At 45.1% G+C, this 24,185-nt stretch overlaps 1 protein-coding gene across 3 annotated transcripts in view; it reads right to left on the bottom strand.

Moving 5' to 3' along the window:
* The window catches only part of LOC307075993 (kinesin-like protein KIFC3), a 39,890-nt gene extending 15,706 nt beyond the window's left edge, over positions 1-24,184 (bottom strand). The window contains exons 1-7 of one of the 3 annotated variants that reach the window (XM_079736801.1): positions 23,855-24,184; positions 22,311-22,944; positions 20,775-22,273; positions 20,395-20,491; positions 20,106-20,257; positions 19,696-19,954; positions 17,645-17,817 (exon numbers count right to left, since the gene is read on the bottom strand). In XM_079736801.1, coding sequence (XP_079592927.1) covers positions 17,645-17,817; positions 19,696-19,954; positions 20,106-20,257; positions 20,395-20,491; positions 20,775-20,861 — 768 coding nt within the window. In that variant the 5' untranslated portion in view covers positions 20,862-22,273; positions 22,311-22,944; positions 23,855-24,184. Of the gene's footprint in view, positions 1-17,644; positions 17,818-19,695; positions 19,955-20,105; positions 20,258-20,394; positions 20,492-20,774; positions 23,535-23,854 lie in introns of those variants that run through there. The other 2 variants (XM_079736800.1, XM_079736802.1) reach the window with 2 other exon arrangements.
* Position 24,185: the final 1 nt, after the last annotated feature.

The raw sequence follows: 24,185 nt of genomic DNA, 5'->3' as shown, positions 1-24,185 counted from the left end.
TTTACCAACTCTGTAGCATCGTGAGCATGTGGTTTTTGCAGAGACGGGAGCAGGAAGTCTAGCGTCTTCGATAACAGGAAGTAACAAAATAAGAGTGGTGCTCGTCAAATAAAAGTACAAAAAGTAACAGTGGCATAATTTATAGAAGAAATTAACTGCCATTTACAGTAGGTAGTAGCTGAAGTAGTAGGTAGTAGCTGAAGTAGTAGGTAGTAGCTGAAGTAGTAGTAGAAGCTGAAATAGTAGTAGTAGCTGAAGTAGTAGTAGAAGCTGAAATAGTAGTAGAAGCTGAAGAAGTAGCAGTAGCTGAAGTAGTAGCAGTAGCTGAAGTAGTAGTAGTAGCTGAAGTAGTAGTAGTAGCTGAAGTAGTAGGTAGTAGCTGAAGTAGTAGTAGTAGAAGTAGTAATTGTAGTAGTTGTATTGGTAGGAGTAGTAGTAATGGTAGTAGTAGTAGTATTGGTGGGAGTAGTTATGGTAGAAGTAGTGGTAGGATGAGTAGTGGTAGTAGTAGTGGTAGTAGTGGTAATAGTAGTACTAGTTCTAGTAGCAGTAGTAGTGGTGGTAGTAGAAGTGGTAGTGGTAGTAGCTGAAGTAGTACTAGTAGCTGAAGTAGTAGTAGTAGCTGAAGTAGTAGTATAAGCTGAAGTAGTAGTAGTAGCTCAAGTTGTAGGTAGTAGCTCAAGTAGTAGTAGTAGCTGAAGACAAGTAGTAGTAGAAGCTGAAGTAGTAGTAGTAGCTAAAATAGTAGTAGTAGCTGAAGTAGTAGTAGAAGCTGAAATAGTAGTAGTAGCTGAAGTAGTAGGTAGTAGCTGAAGTAGTAGTAGTAGTAGTAATTGTAGTAGTTGTATTGGTAGGAGTAGTAGTAATGGTAGTAGTAGTATTGGTGGGAGTAGTAATGGTAGAAGTAGTATTGGTAGGAGTAGTAGTAGTAATGGTAGAAGTAGTGGTAGGAGGAGTAGTGGTAGTAGTAGTGGTAGTAGTGGTAATAGTAGCACTAGTTCTAGTAGCAGTAGTAGTGGTGGTAGTAGAAGTGGTAGTGGTAGTAGCTGAAGTAGTACTAGTAGCTGAAGTAGTGGTATAAGCTGAAGTAGTAGTAGTAGCTCAATAACTACTCTCAGTAGTAGGACAGGTTGGAACAGTAGGCTTAGTTTTTTGAATGAAAAAACATGTTTTTACCTCGCTTAATTTTCCCCCTCTTTTGTCGCGTTTATTTTCTTTATCCGTTTCAGTTACTCTGGCGCTTAGGTCGTTCGCAATTTAAAAAAAAAACACAAGCAGTGAACAGGACCAGAGCCAATCAGAGGCAAAGAACCGACCAAGCTCTTTCTCTTATTGGTTTAGACCACGATATGATCCTACCATGAGTAAGGATGGGGATCATTAATATTTATTGATGTCGATACCATTTTCGATACTCCTTAACGATCCGAGTCTTTATCGATACCACTATCGATACTTTTCTATTAATTGGTGGAAATAGGAAGCGTTTTTAGTGATGAGGAAAATATTTAGGAAATAAGTAATTGCATTTTAAATTAAATATGTAATTCTTAATAAATATTGACATCAGTAGTTTAAGTTATATAAACTAAAATGATTAGAGGACTATAGAACTGTATTAGTAATACAGAAACATGAGTAATACAGTATTATTAATGTTTCTCACCAAAATCTCAATTTACCGTTTCTTTATGTTACATTTGAACGCATTATGATCGTTTTACTGAGCCAACCTCAACACATCCTCACGCAGCACATCTAAAACTTTATTTACTTTTTAAGATAACTAGCTTGTATGCTGCTGATTACCGATTTCACAATTGGATTACTATTTTTAACTGACGGGGCTAGCGACAATGTCTGTGTGTGAGATTACCGCTCGTAGTTTGAGTGGATGATTAAGACGGGCCCGTCTGTGGTGCGACAGGAGAAGGACGAGACAGAGTCTTTTCAACTCGGAGACAGTCGAAGGTACTGCATTTGGTCTTTATTTGATTCACAATGCTAATGTGCTTGGCCATTGAGGTTGTGTTCCCCCCTTTACAATAAATGATTTTCGCCCTTTTCGCACGTTCAGCCATCCTCGCGAGAAAAGTTAACTGCCAGACTTCACTTGCTTTACTTGTAATACCTGTTTGCTTACAATTCCATTCAAAAACATTGGTGGACACGCTGCAGTGATTGGATTGATTTGATTTAAATGCCGTGACGCGAATCGAGGGACACAACATTACGTTACAGGACCTACGGGAAAAAAATAATAATAAATGAACGACGGGACTCGATAGTGGTACCGATAAGCCCAAACGTTTATGATTTTCGGGTTTTGAAAAAAGTGGAACCGGGTCCTTGATAGAACCGGGTTTCGATCCCAATCCCTAACCATGAGTGTGAGTTAGATTACAGGAGAACACAGAGAGATGATGCGATTGCGAAGGAAATTTATTTTTTCAGCCGGGAAGCGTGAGGTGCACCAGTTCGACGTATAAAAAATATTAGTCGCACCCTTAAATATTTAGGTCGCATTTGGTCGCACTCTGGAGCCCTGTTCTACTACTTCAGCTACTACTACTACTTCATCTTCTACTACTAATTCATCTTCTACTAGGGGAGACCGGGTATGGTTGTAACACAGGGTGGGTTGTAACACGACCAATTCCACCAATCAGGGATAAGATACGAGCCATCTGACAGCTTCAGTCTCCTCCTCCTTCCATTTTGATCACTCGTCGAAATATTCAAATAGTTGGCGCCATTTTTCCAGGAGTTACGAGAGAAATCCAAATTTTGAGGTAAGAAAGTAATTTTTTATTTTATTTATTTTTGTTTTCTAGTACTTTTACCGTTGTAGATAAAGTTGTATAAGTCATATCAGGTCAAACTATAGTTTCTCTTGTAAAGAATGGTGTATCTCTCCCTTGCTAATGTCAAAGCACCATGCTAATACAGCTAGCTTAGTAATGGATGACAGGGTGGGGTAGGTTGTAACGCATGTTTTGAAAGTGTTACAACCATCCCCTTACATACAAAGTCAATTTTTTTTTGATTTTAATAATTCTACAGAATGCGTAGAACATGGGTGAGGAAGACTGATCGTGGAGTGGATGCCCAGATATTGAAAAGAGCAGCAGAGGAAGTTAACAATGGAACATCTGTCAGGGCAGTGGCAAAAAAGCATGGCATCTGCCATGTAACGCTTAATAGATATTGGAAGAAGTTTAAACTTCTTAAAGATCAGGGATCCCAGGACCTTCCTCGGGTTGGATACAACAGTCCAAACAAAGTCTTCAGCAGGGAGCAGGAGGATCTATTGACAGAGTACATTAGCCAGGCAGCTGATATATACTTTGGGCTAACTCCACGCGAGGTAAGCATGATAGCTGAGAACAGTGTAGAATAGGCAATTTTTCAATGTTTGTGAATGATAAATAAATAACATAAAAGCAGGTAAAATAAAAAAATGAATAAATACCAACATATGAATTTAGACAATCAACAGAAATGTGTGTCCTAACTCAGACTTCCTTTTATGCTTTTGCATAGGTCAGAAAGTTTGCATATCAGTTAGCCGTGAGTTTTGATATAAATCATCCTGAAACCTGGGACAATAAGCTGATGGCGGGGCCTGACTGGTTCAACAGTTTTCTGAAACAACATCCCAGACTATCTATTCGGTGTCCACAGGCAACAAGCCTTTCAAGGGCCACCTCCTTCAACAAGACAAATGTTGAGCGCTTCTTCAGTCGCCTGTCGGAGGCAATAGAGAAGAACCGCTTCGATGGTTCTGACATCTGGAACATGGACGAGACAGGCGTCACAACTGTGCAGGCACCATCCCGAGTGGTAGCGCGCCGGGGGTCAAGCAGGTTGGAGCCATGACATCAGGTGAGAGAGGCACATTGGTATCAGTTGCATACGCTGTGCAAGCTCTGGGGAATTCCATTCCCCCATTCTTTGTGTTCCCCCGAAAGAACTTTAAGGAACACTTTGTACAGAGCGGGCCATTAGGAAGTGCTGGAAGTGCTAATAAGTCAGGCTGGATGCAGGAGGAGGATTTCTTGCATTTTCTTGGTCACTTTGCAAGACATACAAAGGTGAGTCCAGAGAAAAAGGTTTTGCTTCTGCTGGATAATCACTCCTCACACATCTCTGTGAGAGCCGTTGATTTTTGCAAAGGTCAGGGCATTGTTCTTCTGACCTTTCCACCACACTGCAGCCATAAGCTCCAGCCACTTGATCGCAGTGTCTTTGGTCCATTTAAGAAAATGGTGAATGCGGCCAGTGATGACTGGATGAGGATGAATCCAGGCAAACCAATGACAATTTACAACATTCCAGGGATCGTGAGGAACGCCCTACCCACGGCCGCAACGCAAAGGAACATTCAGGCAGGCTTCCAGTGCACAGGCATATGGCCTTACCATCCGAACATCTTTCAGGACAGTGACTTTGCGCCCTCCCAGGTCACCGATCGTCCTGACCCAGCTGAGGCTCTCCTGCCGCCAGGCTCCTCACCTGCTCACCTGCCGCCAGGCTCCTCACCTGCCCACCTGCCGCCAGGCTCCTCACCTGCCCACCTGCCGCCAGGCTCCTCACCTGCCCACCTGCCGGCAGGCTCCTCACCTGCTCACCTGCCGCCAGGCTCCTCACCTGCTCACCTGCCGCCAGGCTCCTCACCTGCTCACCTGCCGCCAGGCTCCTCACCTGCTCACCTGCCGCCAGGCTCTGCTCCTCCTCCAGAGATGCCGAGCACCTCTGGGTCCATCTTAGGACCGTTCAGTCCAATAATAATTCGGCCATTTCCGAAAGCATGCCCAAGAAAAGTAACAGGCAAGGGTAGGAGGAAGAGGCGCTCCGAAATCTTGACTGATACACCAGTTAAGCTGGCGTTGGAAGAGGAGGACCGGCGAAAAGGAAAAAACATCAAAATTAAACTCTTTGGGGGTGATAAAGGAAAGAAGAGGAAGGTCAACAAAACTGCCAAGAAAATGGTGAAAGCTCAGAACTCCTCGTCAGAGGAGGAAGAAGATTTTTGTGTGGTCTGCATGGAAACCTTTCGAAATTCCAAATCCAAAGAGGTGTGGGTAAAGTGTGTCCTATGCAGCTTTTGGGCCCACCAGGCATGCACTCCAGGTCTGCCCAATTTTATTTGTCACCATTGTGATTCAGATTAAGGATTTATTTAATTTGTTTGTTAGAGAACATGTTGCCCTGTTCTAAAAAAAAACAACTGTTTAGCTCTCGCTCTCAAGAGACACAAATACACACACACAACGTATAAACGTTATGCTTTTTATATTTTGTTCATAGCATTAACATAGCCTACGCTACGATTCTATTTTTTCTGTACACACACACACACACACACACACACACACACAATGCATATGTCACTCTTCACTTCCAATACAGTTTAAGAATATTTTGTTTGGTGAATCTATTTTCAAACCCTGTTGTTTATGGTTATAATTAAATCGGCATATCAAATGGAGTAACATTGGTTTTTTGCATTTTGTCTACCTGTTACAACTTACCCCAGTAGGTGTTACAACCTACCCCGGTAGTGGGGTAGGTTATAACAAAGGTATACATTGTATTTGTCATAATCTCACAAATTCCGTGATATAGTTGAGGAGATTTAAATGGTTGCCACTTGTAGTAGACAAATGTGGGTACGTTGCCTAAAAGGTCCAGAACTGTAGCTTTTAAAAAAATGGTAGATTTAGGTGATGAAGAAAAAAGTGTTACAACCATACCCGGTCTCCCCTACTACTTCAGCTACTACTACTTCAGCAACTACTACTACTAGTACTTCAGCTACTACTACTTCAGCTACTACTTCTACTACGACTACTACTTCAGCTATTACTTTGATTCTTCAGTTCAATTCACTTTACATTTCTTTATTTCCAGCAATGCTTTGTGCTTTTCATTCAGCTGTCAGCATTCACACGCGTTTTCTGCAGGAAATGCAATTTCTAGTTAGTGTGAATGCTGTAGCATTCACACTCTAGATATTGAAATCTTTATTATTGTGAATGCTGTAGCATTTGTAGCACCTGGAAATACCCCTGGTAAAAGTATTTCTGTTTGTTTACATGTAATACATAATTTAATCTTTATTCTGTTTAGTAATGCGTTGAAAGATAATAGTTTCATTTTAAGTTATGCATTTCCATACCTTGCCAGTAGGTGGCTACATGAGTAGTGAATTGTTCTTGCAAGAGACCATAGAACAGGGGTCGGCAATTACGTTTGGACGCGGGCCAATTTTTTTTCAGACAATGGCATCGCGGGCCATAGCTTTTTTTTTTGGGGGGGGGGGTCTACTATTTAAATTAGTATTTATTTTATTATATTAAAATAAAATAAACATCATCTAACTTTTAAAACGCATTTAATTTAATTCCATTAAAACGTTTATTTGCTTATGTTCGCTGTTTTTATGCCGCCTGCTGCATCTCGTGTCGTCGCTCATGAAACAGGCGATTGCCTAGCAACCTGCCGTATACAAATATTCGTTTAGATGACGTGTAAAAATGATTAGCTGAACATTGCTATGCTAGTTATCGATGCAAAATGTCGTTGTTGAAAGCCTTGAAAAGAAAAATTGATTCAGAATGCAGGACCTACAAAGAAGAATGGAAGCAGAGGTATGCGTTTATCCTGCCTGCATTTATTAATGCCAAGCCTACATGTCTCATTTGCAACGAGGCTGTTGCCGTTTGCAAAGAATATAACATCAGAAGACACCATGAGACAAAACATGGCCAGTTCAAAAACGCATATCCTCCTGGGACAGAGGTGCGAACGAATAAAATTAAAGCATTGGAGGCTGGATATGCACACAGCAACAAAATACTTGTCAGGTCATTCACCGAGCAGCAGAGGGTTACAAGTGCGTCCCTTAAAGCAGCATGGGTTCTTACCCGTCACAACAAACCATTTACGGACGCAGAGGTTTTTAAGGAAGTGATGGTGGCTGTTTTGGAGGAGCTGGCTACAGATAAGTCAATGGATGGAGTGATTGCCTCAGTGAAACAAATGCCGCTCTCAGCGAGGTCAGCTTCCCGACGCATAGAGAGCCTATCTGACGATGTGCGCGGATCAATTATGAGTGACCTGAGTCAGGCCAACTACTTTTCCATTGCCATTGACGAGAGTACAGACAACACTGATATCAGTCAGATGTGCATATACGTGCGGTATTTTGATGGGAAGGAGTTGAGGGAGGAGTTGTTGGCTCTAATTCCATTAGAAGGGAACACCACTGGGGATGTTATGTTTGCCAAAGTGGAGGAATTGATTAAACAACATGCACTACCATTTGAGAAAATAAACCTCATCGTGACAGACGGTGCACCTGCCATGGTTGGTTGCCACAGAGGTCTGGTGGCCCGATTGAAGGAGATAGCACCACAAATGCACGCACTACATTGCCTAATTCACCAGAGTGTCCTGTGCGCCAGACTCAGTGGCGAGCTGAAGAGTGTCATGGATAAAGTGATGAGAGTCATTAATTTTGTCCGGGGTGCATCAAGCACACAGCACCGTCTTTTTCGCCAACTTGTTGCTGAGTCAGAGGCCTGCTACGAAGATCTGCTACTTCACAATGACGTGCGCTGGTTAAGTAAAGGAAAGGCACTGGAGCGCTTCGGTGCGCTACTAGATCAAGTGAAAACTTTCCTGCGAATGAGCAAGATGCGTGCTTCAGACGATCACCTGGCCTTTCTAGAAGGTGAAATGTCCATCTCAAACATCGCGTTTTTAACTGATAATTTTGGCCATCTTAACCAGCTGAACCTGCAACTACAAGGGAGAGGGAAAACCATTGTGGGCCTGATCGAGAAGATGGATTCGTTTACAAGGAAGCTGGAGTTGTTCCAGTCTGATCTAGGAAGTGGAAGGCTCTTGCACTTTGCAACATTAAAATCACAGGCAGGGGGGTGAGTGACAGGAATTATGACTGAATTCCTTGACAAGCTACGGGACAACTTTCAGTCGCGGTTCCGAGACTACTGTGTCCCAAGGGAAATTGTTGGCTTTGTCCGCGACCCATTGTCCACGCGAAGCGAGGAATTCTCCTCACTGGCCAAAACAACCATGAGCTCGTTGGACGAGGCAACGCTTCAGTTGGAGTTCATTGATTTCCAGTCAAGCTCCCTCGTCCGTGATGCGTTTAGTGCGCATTCCGTGGAGGATTTCTGGATCGGATGCTCAGAAGAGTACATGGGTATCAAGAAACTTGCCCTTTATGTGCTGACGATGTTTCCATCTACCTACACGTGTGAGTCCAGCTTTTCGTCAATGAATGCAATCAAGACACACGAGAGGAACCGTCTGACCAATGCAAGCTTGGAGAACTGCTTGAGAATAAAAGAGACATCCCTGTCGCCCGACATCCACAAAATTGTGACCAAAGGGAGGAGCCACTTTTCCCATTAAGTGAGTAGCCTACTGGCCTTTTTAAATAGTAGGCCTAAAAAAAATGCCCAGTTATATTGTCTGATCTTATTTAAATTGTAAATTCCCTTTTTTCTGTCTTTATTCAGGAGCAGCGCAGATCCTTCTCCCACGCGGACAATGTGCATTCATCTTTCACTTTCTTTAAGTTTTATTTTAATTGGGCCATTTCACATTTGAGCAGACCTTGTTATGTTGTTAATTTAACGAAACGTAGACTATTTTTTACCTTGCCCACTGGAGGAGGGAGACGGGACACTTTTGGGTTTTTTTTGCACAAGATTACGCGCACTCGCGTGCCAATACCGTTCCAACCTGTGCGTCATGGATAACTGCACAGATGTTCCACCTGTTGTTTTGTCACTTTAGGACTATCATCTATACCTCAATAAATGTTTCGAAATTGATGGGATTGCTGTATGCCTTTTTTTTTTTTTTTTTTAAATATGGGGTTGAAAATATTTTTTTTTAAATTAATTTAAAAAAAATTTTTTTTTTACATCAAATTAACGTCATCTCGTGGGCCAGACAGAATAGATGGCAGGCCAAAATTGGCCCACGGGCCCCTATTTGCCGACCACTGCCATAGAATAAGACATGTTTTCAGGTGGTAGTCGGAGCCTTAATATACACCGAATGGGTGCCTACTCTTGAGATGTACTCCTGACCTCACTGTTTTGTGTCTTGTCTAACTGTGACGGAATTAAATTGAACTATATCCACTACTAGTACCGTCGCTCTCTGAGTGGTGTACTACCCAGTCTGAATTACCCACACAAGCCCTTTTATTTGGAAATGTTTTATTTTGCTTAATGTTTTAGTTTGAAATGTTCCATTTCAGCTCAGTGAAAAACTTGAACACTTTATTTTTATTTTTATATATAATTGTGCTTCAAATAAAGACAAGCGTTTTTCTACACCTCATGCTGCGTTCCAGGGACACTTTTTAGCCCGTAAGTTATGAGCTGGAACTGGGAGTGAATCAGTCTGGTACGAGTTCACAGGTAGTGAGTTGCGGGTTTGTCACGGGTAGAAGGTTGTGAAAACATGGGTTACGGGTTGCCTGGAACGCACCATTATTCTTTTTCAAAAATCATTCACATTATATGAAAGTTATGGAGAGTTATGACGTTAAAGGTGACGCAATGAAAAATTTGCTGCGCCTCAAATTTGTGCTGGTGCACCTAAAAAAAAAAGTAAGGCGCACCAGTGCAACCAACGCATAAAGTTAGTCTGGAGCCCTGTAGAAGCTGAAGTAGTAGTAGTAGTACTTGCTGAAGTAGTAGGTAGTAGCTGAAGTAGTAGGTAGTAGCTGAAGTAGTAGCGGTAGCTGAAGCAGTAGTAGTAGCTGAAGAAGTAGTAGTAGCTGAAGCAGTAGGTAGTATCTGAAGTAGTAGTAGTAACTGAAGTAGTAGTAATAGCTGAAGTAGTAGTAGTAATTGTAGTAGTTGTATTGGTAGGAGTAGTAGTAATCAGTGTTGTGCCTGAACGCCAGAGATGTGGACTCGAGTCACATGACTTGGACTCGAGTCAGACTCGAGTCATGATTTTGTTGACTTCAGACTCGACTTGACAAAATTACGCATGACTTGCGACTCGACTGCTAATGACTGAGACTTGACTCGGACTTTGCTTCTTTGACTTGTAATGAATCGACATGACTTGAGTCAAATTCTTTTATTGTTTTAGATATCTAACCTATTTCCCGCCTAGAGGGCTAGACGCCCAAGACGCATTCACTTCCGTGAAGATGAAAAAAAAAACAGCGAGCGAAGACAAATCTACACTTCAAAAATATCAAAACGAAATTTCGATTTTGTTTATACTTTATTCAGAATAACAGTTTTAGTTTCATATCAGCTGCGTTTTGAGTTGGTCCCATTGAAGCCGTCTGGCCAGCCTCTGGCACTTAAGACATCGTAACCAGGGGCGCTGCCTGGCGGGGAAAAGTGGTACTGATTCTAAGGGCCCAGCCCAACGCAGCACGGCCCACGGCCCGCGGATGGCAATTAATAATATAATATATTATTGCCTTTTTTTTTTTTTTTTTTGAAATGTCTTGAAATGTTTTTTGTTTTGAAAAAACAGTCGATAGATGTTGGGGGGGGGTTAGGTGGGGGGGCCCAAAATTAGAATCTTTCATAGGGCCCAAAATTCCTGGCAGCGCCCCTGATCGTAACTAAATCATTGTTCAACCATTTACCTTCGTTCAAAAAATATAACAAATCTACACACTCGTATCTTCAATAATATCTAAACTGAATTTCGATATCATTTATGCTTTCTTCAGAATCACAGTTTAAGTTTCATATTGGCTTCGTTTCAGTTGGTCTCATTGATTTACGTTGACGCTGGAGGTGAGGACGTTCAGCAGTGTTGCCAGATGGCGCGTTTTTTACCGACCTATTGGCCGACGTTTTGAGGACTTTCAGGCAGTGTTGCCAGATTGGGCGGTTTTCCCACCCTATTGGGCTACTTTTAACAACATAAGATTTCGGCGCATGCGCATATCATAACACATTTGAAGACAGAAACAATGAACATGACTGTACATTAGAGTGATATGTTGAAATTATGATCAATAGCCTAATAATGACATTATTAAGTAAAAATACATGGTGACTTGTTCAAGACTTGAAAAAGTTTGGGACTTGGACTTGGACTCGACTTGACTTTGGTGTGACTTTGACTTCGACTCGACTTGCCTTTCCCTGTCTTGACTTGGGACTCAACTCGGACTTGACTGCTAAGACTTGGGACTTGCCGAACAGTGACTTTTTCCCATCTCTGCTGAACGCGTTCATTGAACGATAGTTCATGAACTCGTTCATATTTTGGGCGAACGTGAACTGAACGTACTGTATTACTGCCTGATGAACGTTACTGTGAACTAGTTCATTCAGGTGTCTGTAAACGGAACCCTCACTTGGTTTAACTTCGCTCAATATCGGGGTTATTTGTTTATCAACACGGCGGATGCGCGCGCAGATCGCCGTGTTGTTTGACCGGTTGCCATGGTAATCTCTGTGTGGTTAATTTGCAGTTGCGGTTATATGCTATAGACCCTATAGTATCTGTCGTATAAAGGCTGGGACAAATTTCAAATTATAAATATGTACACTTTATTTTGAAAGTATAGACCGGCGCAATTCCCATTGAAACGAATGGCGTGGTGATTATTCTTCAAAACGAGAGCTGTTAAATTGTGGAAAATGAATTAAACTGTAATCAGACAACGCGGTTATATGTTATAGACCCTAGAGTATCTGTGGTATAAAGGCTGAGACGAATTTCGAAGTATAAATATGTACAATCCATGACGTTAGCTCTCTGGCTCATAATTCAGCGGACTAGAATACCTCATAGAATCATTGCTTGTTGGCCAGAAACGGAAAGGGGGGCTGTTCACGTTAGGTTGTAGTCTTTTCGCTCGGTTCTCCGTCTCATCAGTATTGCTAGAACCGATCGAAAAGACTACAACCAAACGTGAACACCGCCCCCTTAACGTTTCCGGCCAACGAGCAATGAGTCTTCCAACAGAAATCAATGGGATTTACAAAATGCGCTAAATGTGCAATCAAACACGATAGAAACTGTATTTCGCTACGATACTTGATTCAACGGCTCTATTTCATCCTAGACAAACCACAAAGGGGGCTCAATGTTCAAAATACTGGAAAAAATGAATAGCTCACAGCAACATATTGAAAAAAAGAACTATGAACTAGTTCATTTTTTGGAACTGTGAACTTAGTTCAAAATTTTGAATTATGAACGTTTAACTTAACTAGTTCATTTTAAAATTTGTGAACTGAACTTTGAACTAGTTCACGTAGAAAGTGAACTTTTCCAACACTGGTAGTAATGGTAGTAGTAGTATTGGTAGGAGTAGTAGTAGTAGTAGGCAGTAGAAATGTTGAATAGCTTTAATCAAGTGAGAGACTTGAACAGAAAATTGAATTGGAAAAAGCTGTGTGTGATTGTGTGTGTGTGTGATTGTGTGTGTGTGTGTGTGTGTGTGTGTGTGTGTGTGTGTGTGTGTGTGTGTGTGTGTCTTCAAGAGGATAGCGAGCCGGTGCGTGATTAAAAGTAGCAGTAGTCTGAATAAATTTTAATGATATCGAAATTCCGCTTGGATATTATTGAAGATACAAGTTTGTATATTTGTTAAATGGTTTGAAAGAAGGTAAACTGTTGAAAAATGATTGAGTTACGATGTCTTAAGAAGTAGGAGTGTCAGAATGGGCAGACGTCTTCAAGGAAAACAGCTGAAAACGAAGCCGGTATAAAACTAAAACTGTGATTCTGAAGAAAGTTTAAATGATATTGAAATTACATTTAAATATTATTGAAGATACAAGTGTGTAGATTTGTTAAATAATAATAATAATAATAATATATCCGTTTTTTATAGCGCTTTTCTAAATACTCAAAGACACTTTACAAATAAGAAAGGAATACATACAGACAGTACAGACAATCATGTCTAAATGGTTTGAACGAAGATAAACGGTTGAAATTTGATTTAGTTAGCCTACGTCTTAAACAGTTGAAGTACCAGGTAGGACAGGTCTGCGTCCTCCCATTGACTCCCATGTTAAAGAAAATATAGTATTTTAAAAGTAGAATATTTTAGTGAGTGTAACATAATTCACCTACAGTATTTTGTTATGTGTTGTTCTTTACACTGTGTTAGGCATGTCGTTTACTGTCTCTGTGTTTCAGGGATCGCTGTCCCTTTAAGGATTACGAGCTTCTCATGACGCGGAGGCCGATGCGGCATATGTTCACTTGCAGCACGTTTTGATTCCTGTTTTCTAAAACTAAATAAACGAGTCACACAACTGTGTGCTCAACGTGCGAAATTGTATCCTTCATTTAATGCAATTTCCACACTGGTGACCCCGACGTTAGTCTGCTGGACGTATCCAGGGACACGACACGACCATGACCGCGAACGCTGTTACTCTCAAGCTCCCCGAATTCTGGGAATCGTCGGCGTCGGCATGGTTCGCCCAGACCGAAGCGCAGTTCGCGTTGCGGGAGATCACCGCGGATACGACGAGGTACTACTACGTTGTGTCACCTCTTGGAAATTCGACAGCAGCCAGAGTGGTGAGCCTCCTTAAAAATCCTCCGGCAAGGGAGATGTATGCGGCACTCAAAGCCCACCTGTTAAAGACATTTGAACTGTCGGACGCTGAGAGAGCCAGCAGGCTTTTCTCACTTCAAGGGCTTGGTAACAGCAAACCGTCTGAGCTCATGGACCGTATGCTGGATCTCATGGGTGAACACGAACCCGATTTTCTTTTTGTTCTGCTTATCCTGCGTCAGCTGCCTTCCCAAGTGAGGGCTACTTTGGCCAACACCATGATCACTGACTGTCGGAGGCTGGCTGAGGAGGCTGATAAATTTTTCCTGGCGGGTCAAGGGCACTGTGTGGCCGCGATTTTTCCCGTGCACATCGCTCCTGTGACACTGAACGAATCCACGCTCATCGCTGCCACCACTTCTCGTCGGCAGCTGTCTTCTGACCCCCAGCAGTCTTCAGGCCCGCAGCAGTCTTCAGGCATGTGTTTCTACCATGCAAACTTTGGACCGAAGGCTCTTAAATGCCGTCCGCCATGCAGTTACGGCGGGTTGGGAAACACCAGGGCCGGCGCTCGGTAGTGGCCATGAGCGTCGGCCGTGCTGGCAGGCTGCTTTTCATCCGCGACAGCATCTCCGGACGGCGATTCCTGTGCGACACGGGAGCACAGAAGCGTCCTTCCTGCTTCCCGTTTGGACATGGTGACCGACGGCCACGGCCCCCCTATGGAAGCTGCTAATGGTAGCCCCATCCGTACCTATGGAACGAGGTACATTGAATTGTGTTTTGGAGGCCATCGGTTTGGCTGGGACTTTATTAAAGCAAAGGTCTCCGTTCCCCTCCTCGGCGCCGATTTTTTGTGTGCGCATGGACTGTTGGTGGATGTAAAGAACCGCCGTTTGATTGACGCCGTCACGTTTTGTTCCTATGCGTGCATGCTCAGCGGGGCTGACTCCATACGACTGTCTAGCATGCTCTCCACCTCAGATGACTTCCACCGTCTACTTGCCGGTTTCCCAGCCCTCACTCAGCCTACTTTGTCTGCGTCTGCCGTGAAGCATGGTGTGGAGCACCATCTCGCCACTACTGGTCCACCCGTCTACGCCCGTGCTCGGCGCCTCGACCCGACCAAGCTTGCCGTTGCGAAGGCTGAGTTTGCGAACATGGAGCGCCTGGGTATAGTCCGCCGGTCCGACAGCCCGTGGGCGTCACCCCTCCACATAGTCCCCAAACCCGGCGGCGGCTGGCACCCGTGTGGCGACTACCGGCGGCTAAATGAGGCAACGACGCCTGACCGGTACCCAGTGCCGAATATTCAGGATTTTTCGGCCCACCTGGCTGGTATGGTGATTTTTTCCAAGATGGACCTTGTCCGGGGATATCATCAGGTGCCTGTACACCCACTGGACGTTCCCAAAACAGCAGTGATCACGCCGTTTGGTCTGTTTGAGTTCCTGCAGATGCCGTTTGGCCTTAAAAACGCAGCTCAATCCTTTCAACGCCTCATGGACTCTGTTTTGCGGGAGCTGTCTTTTCTTTTTGTGTACTTGGATGACATCCTAGTGGCCAGCACGTCCAAATCCCAGCACCTGGCGCACCTCCGGACGCTTTTTGAGCGGCTCAGCCAACATGGGCTAATTGTCAACCCCGCCAAGTGCCAGTTTGGTCTCTCCATCATCGATTTCCTGGGACACAGAGTCACTAAGGACGGTGCAGCCCCTCTCCCATCAAAGGTGGAGGCGGTCGCACAGTTCCCACGCCCGCTTACTGTCAAGTCCCTGCAGGAGTTCCTCGGCATGGTGAATTTTTACCACCGTTTCATCCCTCGAGCCGCCCAGCTCATGCGACCCTTGCATGAGGCCTTGCAAGGTAAGCCCAAGCACGCTGTGGACTGGACTGAGGGCAGGGACAAGGCTTTTGTTGCCACTAAGGCAGCCCTGGCGAACGCCACCATGCTGGCACACCCTTCTCCCACAGCCTCCATCGCCATCACCTCGGATGCCTCGGACTACGCTGTCGGTGCCGTCTACGAGCAGTGGGTGGGCGGGGCCTGGCAGCCACTTGCTTTCTTCAGCCGTCAGTTGCGTCCCAAGGCTGAGCCGTGGTCCGCCCGCCAGCAACGTCATCTGTCCTACATTTCCGAGTTCACCACGGATTTACAAAACGTTGCCGGTAAGGACAACCAGGTGGTGGACTGCCTGTCACGGGCTGTGGTAGAAGCAGTCCATCTTGGCTTGGATTACAACCGCATTGCAGCGGACCAGACCACAGACCCAGACGTGCAACTCCTGAGGACCTCGACAACAGGACTGAAAATAGTGTGGTTTTGAGCGATGCCGGCACCACGCTCCTGTGTGACGTCTCCACAGGCAGTCCTCGCCCAACCATTCCCACGGGATGGAGACGACAAGTTTTTGATGCCATCCATGGTCTTTCCCACCCAGGTTCGAAAGCGTCACAGAGATTGGTTGCGGCTAAGTTTGTTTGGCACGGCCTCAAGAAGGACGTTAGGGACTGGGCTAACACCTGTCTTGAGTGCCAGCGGGCCAAAGTGCACCGCCACACTAAAGCCCCGTTGGAGTTGTTCCCGGTGCCGGAGAGACGGTTTGACCATGTGAACGTGGATCTGGTCGGCCCTCTGCCCTCCTCTCACGGTTTCACCTACCTGTTGACCATGGTTGACAGGACCACCCGTTGGCCTGAGGCTGTGCCACTGACGTTGCTAGCGTCGGTCGAAATGACACGGGCGTTTATCAGCACCTGGGTTGCCCGTTTCGGCACTCCTTCCGACATATCCTCTGACCGGGGCGCGCAGTTTACGTCTGAGCTGTGGAACGCTGTCGCACAGAGCCTCGGAGTGAAACTCCACAACACGACCGCATATCACCCACAGGCTAACGGACTCTGTGAGCGATTTCATAGGTTGATGAAGGCTGCTCTTCGTGCCAGCCTCAAAGACAGCAACTGGGTCGACAAGCTCCCATGGGTACTGCTTGGCATCAGGACTGCACCAAAGGAAGACCTACAGTCCTCCTCCGCAGAGCTTGTTTATGGCCAGCCGCTGCGGGTTCCAGGGGATTTCGTCCCTGGCACCACCGTTCCTTGGTCTGCCACTCTCCAGTGGTCCACGCTACTGGACAATGCAAGGCATTTCGCACCTGTCCCCACTTCCCGTCACGGCCTCCCTCAGTCGCACATCCCTGCAGGGCTTCGAACGGCTGACTACGTTTTCATTCGCCACGACGCCCACAGGGGACCGTTACGCCCCCCCTACGAGGGCCCGTTCCGGGTTTTGGAGACGGGGGACAAACATTTTGTGGTGGACATGGGCGGCAGGCCGGAGCGACTCTCCATTGACCGCCTCAAGCCAGCTCACTTGGACGTGGCCAGGCCCATTGAATTGGCTCAGCCCCCATGACACGGGCGACCTCCAGCTCTGCCCCTGCCCCCTGCTCTCCTCCCTCCCGGGACTCCCACACTCCAGACCTCATACCCTTGTCATGGCGGGACGCCTGCCACAGTTGTGGCTCCTCGACCTCCTGTACGACGCAGCCGTTGTGGCCGGTTAATACGCCCGCCCCCGCGATGACTGTTTTGTTTTTGTTTTCTCCTGATGGTGAATTCTGGGGGGACATGTGTAGTGAGTGTAACATAATTCACCTACAGTATTTTGTTATGTGTTGTTCTTTACACTGTGTTAGGCATGTCGTTTACTGTCTCTGTGTTTCAGGGATCGCTGTCCCTTTAAGGATTACGAGCTTCTCATGACGCGGAGGCCGATGCGGCATATGTTCACTTGCAGCACGTTTTGATTCCTGTTTTCTAAAACTAAATAAACACAACTGTGTGCTCAACGTGCGAAATTGTATCCTTCATTTAATGCAATTTCCACAATATCTTAAAAAGTATAAAATATTTTAAAAATCTGAAAAGAAGCGCGCGATTCCAAGCTATTCTGAACATTTTAAAATTTGAATGGTGTCTCTAGGTGAAAAATTGAGGAAGGAGATAGGTCCCAAAGTTTGTAGAGAATAATAAAGAGGAAAGAAAGAAAGACTCACCTAATGAGGATATTGACAACATGTCACCCACCTGCTGCTGGAAGGCCAGGATGCGTGAGTTCCTGTCCTGCTCCTTGTCCTCCAGCTGGGAGTGCATCAGACGTAGCTCTCCCCTCAGCCTGCTCCTCTCCCCCTGGAGCCCATACAGAGACTCCACCAGGCTTTGGACCCCGGCAAGACCCCCTGAAGAAATGCTGCCCTCATCTGGGGAGGAATCCACCACAACATCCTAGTTTGTATCATCACCACCATCATCCTCGTTATCATCAACATCATCGCCACCTTCATCCTTACCCTGGCAACCCTGATCTATACTGCTGGCCCTCATCAGTCAGCAGGGATAATTTTAACCTAAGCCACCAAGGAACAGTACATCACCTGATGGTATCAACCTAGATCCACCTAGACCGAGCAGGCATGGTATCAACCTAGATCCACTTAGACATAGTGGGCATGGTATCAACCAGGATCCACCTAGACATAGTGGGCATGGTATCAACCTAGATCCACCTAGCACTAGACCTAATGGGCATGGTCTCTGCTCCAAGCCTCTGAAGTAAACATGTTCCCTTTAGGGGGTAAGGACACCTCCCCCCTAAAGGTGGGGGGAGGTGTAGCTTCTCCCATTCTTCAGGATGGAAGTGGTTGGCCACAATTTATATTCAGGAGAGAAATGATTTGCTACCCTACCAATCATGTTGCATATGAATCTTAAGATGACTTGGCAACCCTCTCAATTTAATCGGAATCAGTTTCCTCTCCTCTGATTTATTGGACTCTGTCACATTGGATTGTCTACGAAAGGCTTTATGTTAATCTCATCCACAGCAGATGTCAGGTTTGCATTGTCACAGCGGTGCAGGAGGGAAGCAGACAGGAAATAGAAGGAGATGCTAAATGGCTTGTGAGCTGGAGGGGAGGATCCTTATTTTCTCTGTCATGGCCAGAGATGAAAAACATATTTGCAGGAGAACGTGGTAGGGAAATCAGCATGCATAATCGTACAAATCACGAATTATTGCACAAGGTAAGAGTAAAACATAATGTTATTGATAGAATCTAGAAGATATATTGCGATAAATCTACTCAACAAAGCAAAAAATAGATCCAAGGCAGCTAAATGTACTCAATGCTGACCAGAAACTCCCTGCATCTTGACTTAATCTTAATGACATATCACAGTAAACAACCACAGCATTCCATACTCTTACCTCCGTAACACCAGGACGTGCAACTAGGGCTATTAATAGTGCGACATTAGTGCACGTGTCATGACCGCTGTGCCAGAGCTTGTAAGTGCAAAGCCAGGGGAACAAAGTAACCCGCTGGTGGATGTTTTATTTATGGTCAACCGAGCACCTCTCAACTATCTTTATCTTACTCACATGGATGAGAAACAGTATGGCCTTCACTTGATCGACCAGCAAACAATCAACAGCCTGCTTACCTGGAAAGCATGCAGCATTTATATTGGCTAATGGATGTCATGTCACTGTATCTGTTCAAAGGCGCAAAATGGGCAACATCTAAGGCTTCAGAGGACTACAAAAGCGTCCTTCAATAGATTGGTGTGGTCAATGGAAATGGTGAGTTGATTTAGAGCAGCAGCCCCATGAATCAGTCTGGTTCAGGCAGATTAATTCCAGGGCTGTGATGACCCTTAAATGATTTGCTTCTCTCTTTCCAAACCCAATGCAGAAACAACAAATCAAACCAGGTATAAACTACAAGCTTTGGTTTGAATTCTGAATGTAGGCTACAGTTTCTATAGATTTAAAACGCTATAACATGTAAAAAATACAGTGCTTTATCTGCATGGATTTCCTGAACAGAAGCACGTATTTTTCCTTCCTCTGGCTCCCCCTTAATGTGCTCTTTTACTACTCATAGAGTTTAGTCTCTCATCCTTAACGAAAGATCACCAACAGCTTCATGGTACATAAACTCTCTGTTAGCCTTTACTATTCTGTAGCCGTCCCCCATTTCGCAATACACACCCTTCCTCCCACCTCCTTCCTTAATGGTCACACACATAACCTCAAGCTCTTATCTTTCTTCTTCCTCCCTCCTTTCTCCACTCACCCTCTGAGGGGGTCAGGGGGCTTAGTGTGTGCGGCTGGCTGACGGCCTCCTCCAGGCTACAGATGATGCTGTTCTTGTCGTTGAGGCGCTCGCGGTAGGAGGCGCGCAGAACCTTCATCTGCCGGCGGTGATGAACCCGGTGCCTCTTCAGCTGAACCCGGTACTGGTCCACCTGCTGCTGGAGCTGCTGGAAGTGGGAGTACTGCTCCAGGAAGCTCATCAGGTGGGACATGACCGCCACAAGGGGAGACTCTGCCATCTGGGTGGGGGAGGGGAGACCATGTTTAATGAATATATGTTCCCTAAACTGTGAAGCTCAACCAGATTTTTTGCGGGTTTTGTTTATTCATGCATGACTATTGTTGTGTTGGGAGTCACAGTTTCATTGATTGTTTCTACTGGCTTGACACCTTTGCTGTTGTGTCTACTTGCACTTGAGACACTCTCCTCTTCTCAGACTCTTGCTTGAAAGACATAAAGGCAGCAAGAGGAGTGCATGCTGGGATGTCTGGAGCAGCTTCCTCATCGTCTTCACTTGGAGACAGCCGATCGCTGTCGCTGCCTGAGCATAAAATATTACATTTTCATAATCTGTGCAAGGAATTTGAATATTCATCACTAAGTATACAAGTTATATTTTACCAGACAAATTTACCATACTAATTCGGAGAGAAAATACAACAGTAGTGGAGCACTCACTGGAATCGCTAAGCCTAGCACAAGCCTGTTTCTCCTTCTTGGGGGCGTGGCCATCTCTCCTCCTACTGACTGTTGCCATGGAAACATGTCCTGGCTCCTGCTCATGGCATGAGCGCGAGACAGTGATGCATGATGAAAATATTTACCTTCACACTGCAAATCCCACAACACGGCAGAAACACGCAGCACACACATGCAGTAATACCCTAGCAATACCCAATCCAATATTGTATGAATGCATAATAAATACAGGCTGCCTCTTTAAAGACCATTTTGTTTTTAACAGTTACGGGTACATAGAAATAAAAATGAATGGAATTGGATCTCCCACTCCAACAAGAACCCCAGACACAAGACATGTTAAATGTGTCTACACTTACCTCTAAGGCATCTTCCTCCTCCTCCTCATCCTCCTTCTTGAATACCGTGTAGAAGATGTACACTAACAGGGAGTAGAAGGCATACATTCTCTCCAAGCTGTCCCGGAGCCGCTGTCGATGACCGACCTCCTGAACCAGAACAATGACAGTCTACCTGCACTGCACAGATACAGAGGCGGGACAATCATTTTTGCGATAGTTACTACATTGAAATAAGAACTAGAAGGTATGGTGCGACTAATACCATCAGATTTTTTTTTCTTATCTCACCGTCTCTCCTCTACGCACAAAGGTTACCCTTCAAATATATCCGAGGAATACATATACAATACAACCAGTCCGTCAATGTGTCGTCCATCATATCCCTGTGTGTCTATGTTGCCTCCAATGTGCACCCTTCCACCTCAGAGCTCCAACAGAGATCCCCACTGTCTACACTCCTCCTCCTCCTTCTCCTTCTCCCCTGCACGTGCACTGGATCTACGGGCTCCAGATTGCACTGGGCATGCTCAGTGGCAGATTCCTGTTCCTCTGCAGTGGCGGTGAAGCCTCAGTGAATAGTGAACCCCAGCAACAGCAGCAGGTGTGGTCCGAGGGATGAACCTGATTCAGATTAGATAGAGCCAGAAGGCTATGTTTATTTATCAGATATTCATGATTATAAGGAGAAACACACAAGAGCAAGATGGATTCAGGCCAAGATAATTTGAATACCATAGACACATACGTAGCGTTGATTACACAAGCTGCAAAGATATATGCAAGAATGACATATTCATTTATTAAAAGATCATCATTCGTGCTTCAACAGACACTACAGGTTTAATCTATTTTGTTAACAAAATAGCATTACATTTTTTGTTTTATTTAATGAATAACTGCAAAACTTACATTACGGAGAGTTAGCCAAGTGCTTAGGTTTGTGTATGTTACTGTTCAGAGATGGGCATAGAGATATGGGCACTTGTATACTGTAGTGTAGTGAGGGAGGCAGGTACATATAGAACTAATCCCCAAGATCTGTGTTTTCTCAACTGAAATGCAAGGATGAATATAAATATATATTGCATTTGAACCTGAGAGTTACCCAATTAGTTACAGCCGCTGTGGAGTCATTCGGACTGTATTGACATCGTGAAAGAAACCAACATCAAGAGAAACAGCTTTATTGAGTTTGTCAGTGGTCATCTGCCGCTAAAGTGACTTCTCAAATCATACCAAGGCAAGTTGTTTTCAGTGCTTTGGTCCTAAATAAACAGAACACGTATACATAACAGAGTATGTAATATGTGACCAGCATCCTCTTTTGGCATAAAGTTATGTGATACAGTTTTGAAATTGTTAAAGTGTAATGTAAACGTAAATGGCATAAAATGTATTGCACTTCATCGAGATGCAACACTTCTTTTCATAAACTCCTCTGGTGACAGAATGGCTGACATCCAGTCCTACTGTACTGGGGAAATTTGGTTTTAGGGGGAAATATGAGCTTTCCGACCCTGAGATGCTTACAAGTTAGTTATATAAAATTTAGACAAATCAGAAATGTTAACTTTGTTTCCTTGGAGCTCTAAACATGTAAGCATGTAATCTCCAGGTAACAGTGATGATAGATTGTGTGGATTTATCAGATGATTCCTAGTCAGTCCCAGGTCCTCACCTCCAGCAGGAAACGGTCTAGGCCTCGCCTGGTGGCCAAGCACCCTAACGATAATGATCCTTTTAGAATCCACTTAACCAGTCCCTCACTGGCCACTGGGGAGAGGAGAGGACTCAGAAACTGGACTCCAGCCCTGAGGCCGACCAGCGAGGGGAGGCTGAGGGCCAAACTGCCAATGGCCCCCCACCCATTACTAGAAAACAGACACACAGTCATACTGCAGGAAAGCGACGAGAGGCCCAGGCAGTGAGTCATCAACTTGAGTGTATCTGCTGACAGACAATCACTGAGTCCGAGGAAAAGACAGGAGCCACACAACAGAATGTGGGCCGTGTTGCGGTCTTCGCTGAGCCACAAGAAGTCAAAAGCAATCAGGGAGGACACCAGAATCTCACTGGCCCACTCCATCTCGTGTTGGAGGTAGGCCAGATGCACGCAGAATGGACTCAGGGTACATTGTATTGCAGAGAACCCAAGGAGAAAGAAAGCTACAGATGGCGCTCTGTGGTCCTGAAGGAAGAGATAATAGCCATTACTTACTGGAATGTCAGTTGATGGTTAAATGTCCCATGGCATGCTACTTTATGGATGCTTTAATATAGATATTAGTGGGCCCCAAACACAGTATTTGAAGACGTTTCCGAAATTCAGACGTGGTGCAGAATTACAGCCACTACGAGCCAGTTGCACATTGAGCTTTCCCCAAACGCGCCGTTTCGGTTTCTGTAGCTTTAATGCAAATGAGGAGGAGAGAGGCGGGTCAAGGAGGAGGGTGGGGGCGTGGCCCTCAGCAGCTTGCTGCCACGGTACCATGCGCCCTGTTTACAGTGGATGTATCGCAATGGCGAGGCGCACCCAGCCTTTGGCCATGTTCTGTAAATATTCTAGAACACTCCGGGTGCTCCCGCGGGAGTCCTGGAGCTCTATATCTAAATAATATCATATTATACATAGATATCTATATCAAATAATATATATTATTATGGCCAAAAGCTGTGTGAGCCTCCAGACGATATTATGAATCTCAAACGACTGCGTTGGTTGTATCTGGTTCTTCCACGTCCACATCAATCTGAAGTAGACTAAACCACAACATGGAGGAGAAAGGGATTGTTGATCGCGGTTGTTATGTCTCCCGCCGGAGCCTCGCTGCCGAGGGAGCGGTCAGCGCTTAGGCACCACCGCCTCCTGCAGTGGGCAGCGCCGAGGCTGTGGTCCCTCGTCAGCGGGAAGCAGGGCTCAAGCGGGAGACCTTCGCCGGCAACAACCCCTTTCTCCTCCATGTCGTGGTTCATGTACTTCAGGGAGTCATAGGTAGGCTAGGGGAACTCATATTAATGTTAGAAAACCTCAGAAAGTGAAATTGTCATGCCATGGGATCTTTCATATATATACACACAGAATGTAGATGGTCTCCTACCTTGAAGAGCTGATGAGAGGAGAACAAGGCAATGGCACACAGAACGATGTTTGACCAGACAGACCACGCATCTACAGCGGTGGCCATTGAGGATAACACAATGGAGCCTTACAGACACATTGTTGGTGTGGACAGCAGACAGGGATGTGTACTAGTACTAATGACAGCATGGACGGAAGCACTTACGTTAGCAGACCAATTCAAACTGTTTGACATATATTCAGTTGTTGCAAACCATACACTTGTGTATGTACTAACTTCTATTTGGAATATTTCCTCTTCTGCCAGAATTTGAGTAATGTGGTGAACTTCAGCCTGCAGACCTGCGGTT

This window comes from Pollachius pollachius (assembly GCF_949987615.1).
Source record: "Pollachius pollachius genome assembly, chromosome: 1".
NCBI classification, from domain to species: domain Eukaryota; kingdom Metazoa; phylum Chordata; class Actinopteri; order Gadiformes; family Gadidae; genus Pollachius; species Pollachius pollachius.
The sequence above is the reverse complement of the archived record's forward strand: the minus strand, read 5'-3'. Positions and strand labels throughout refer to the sequence as shown.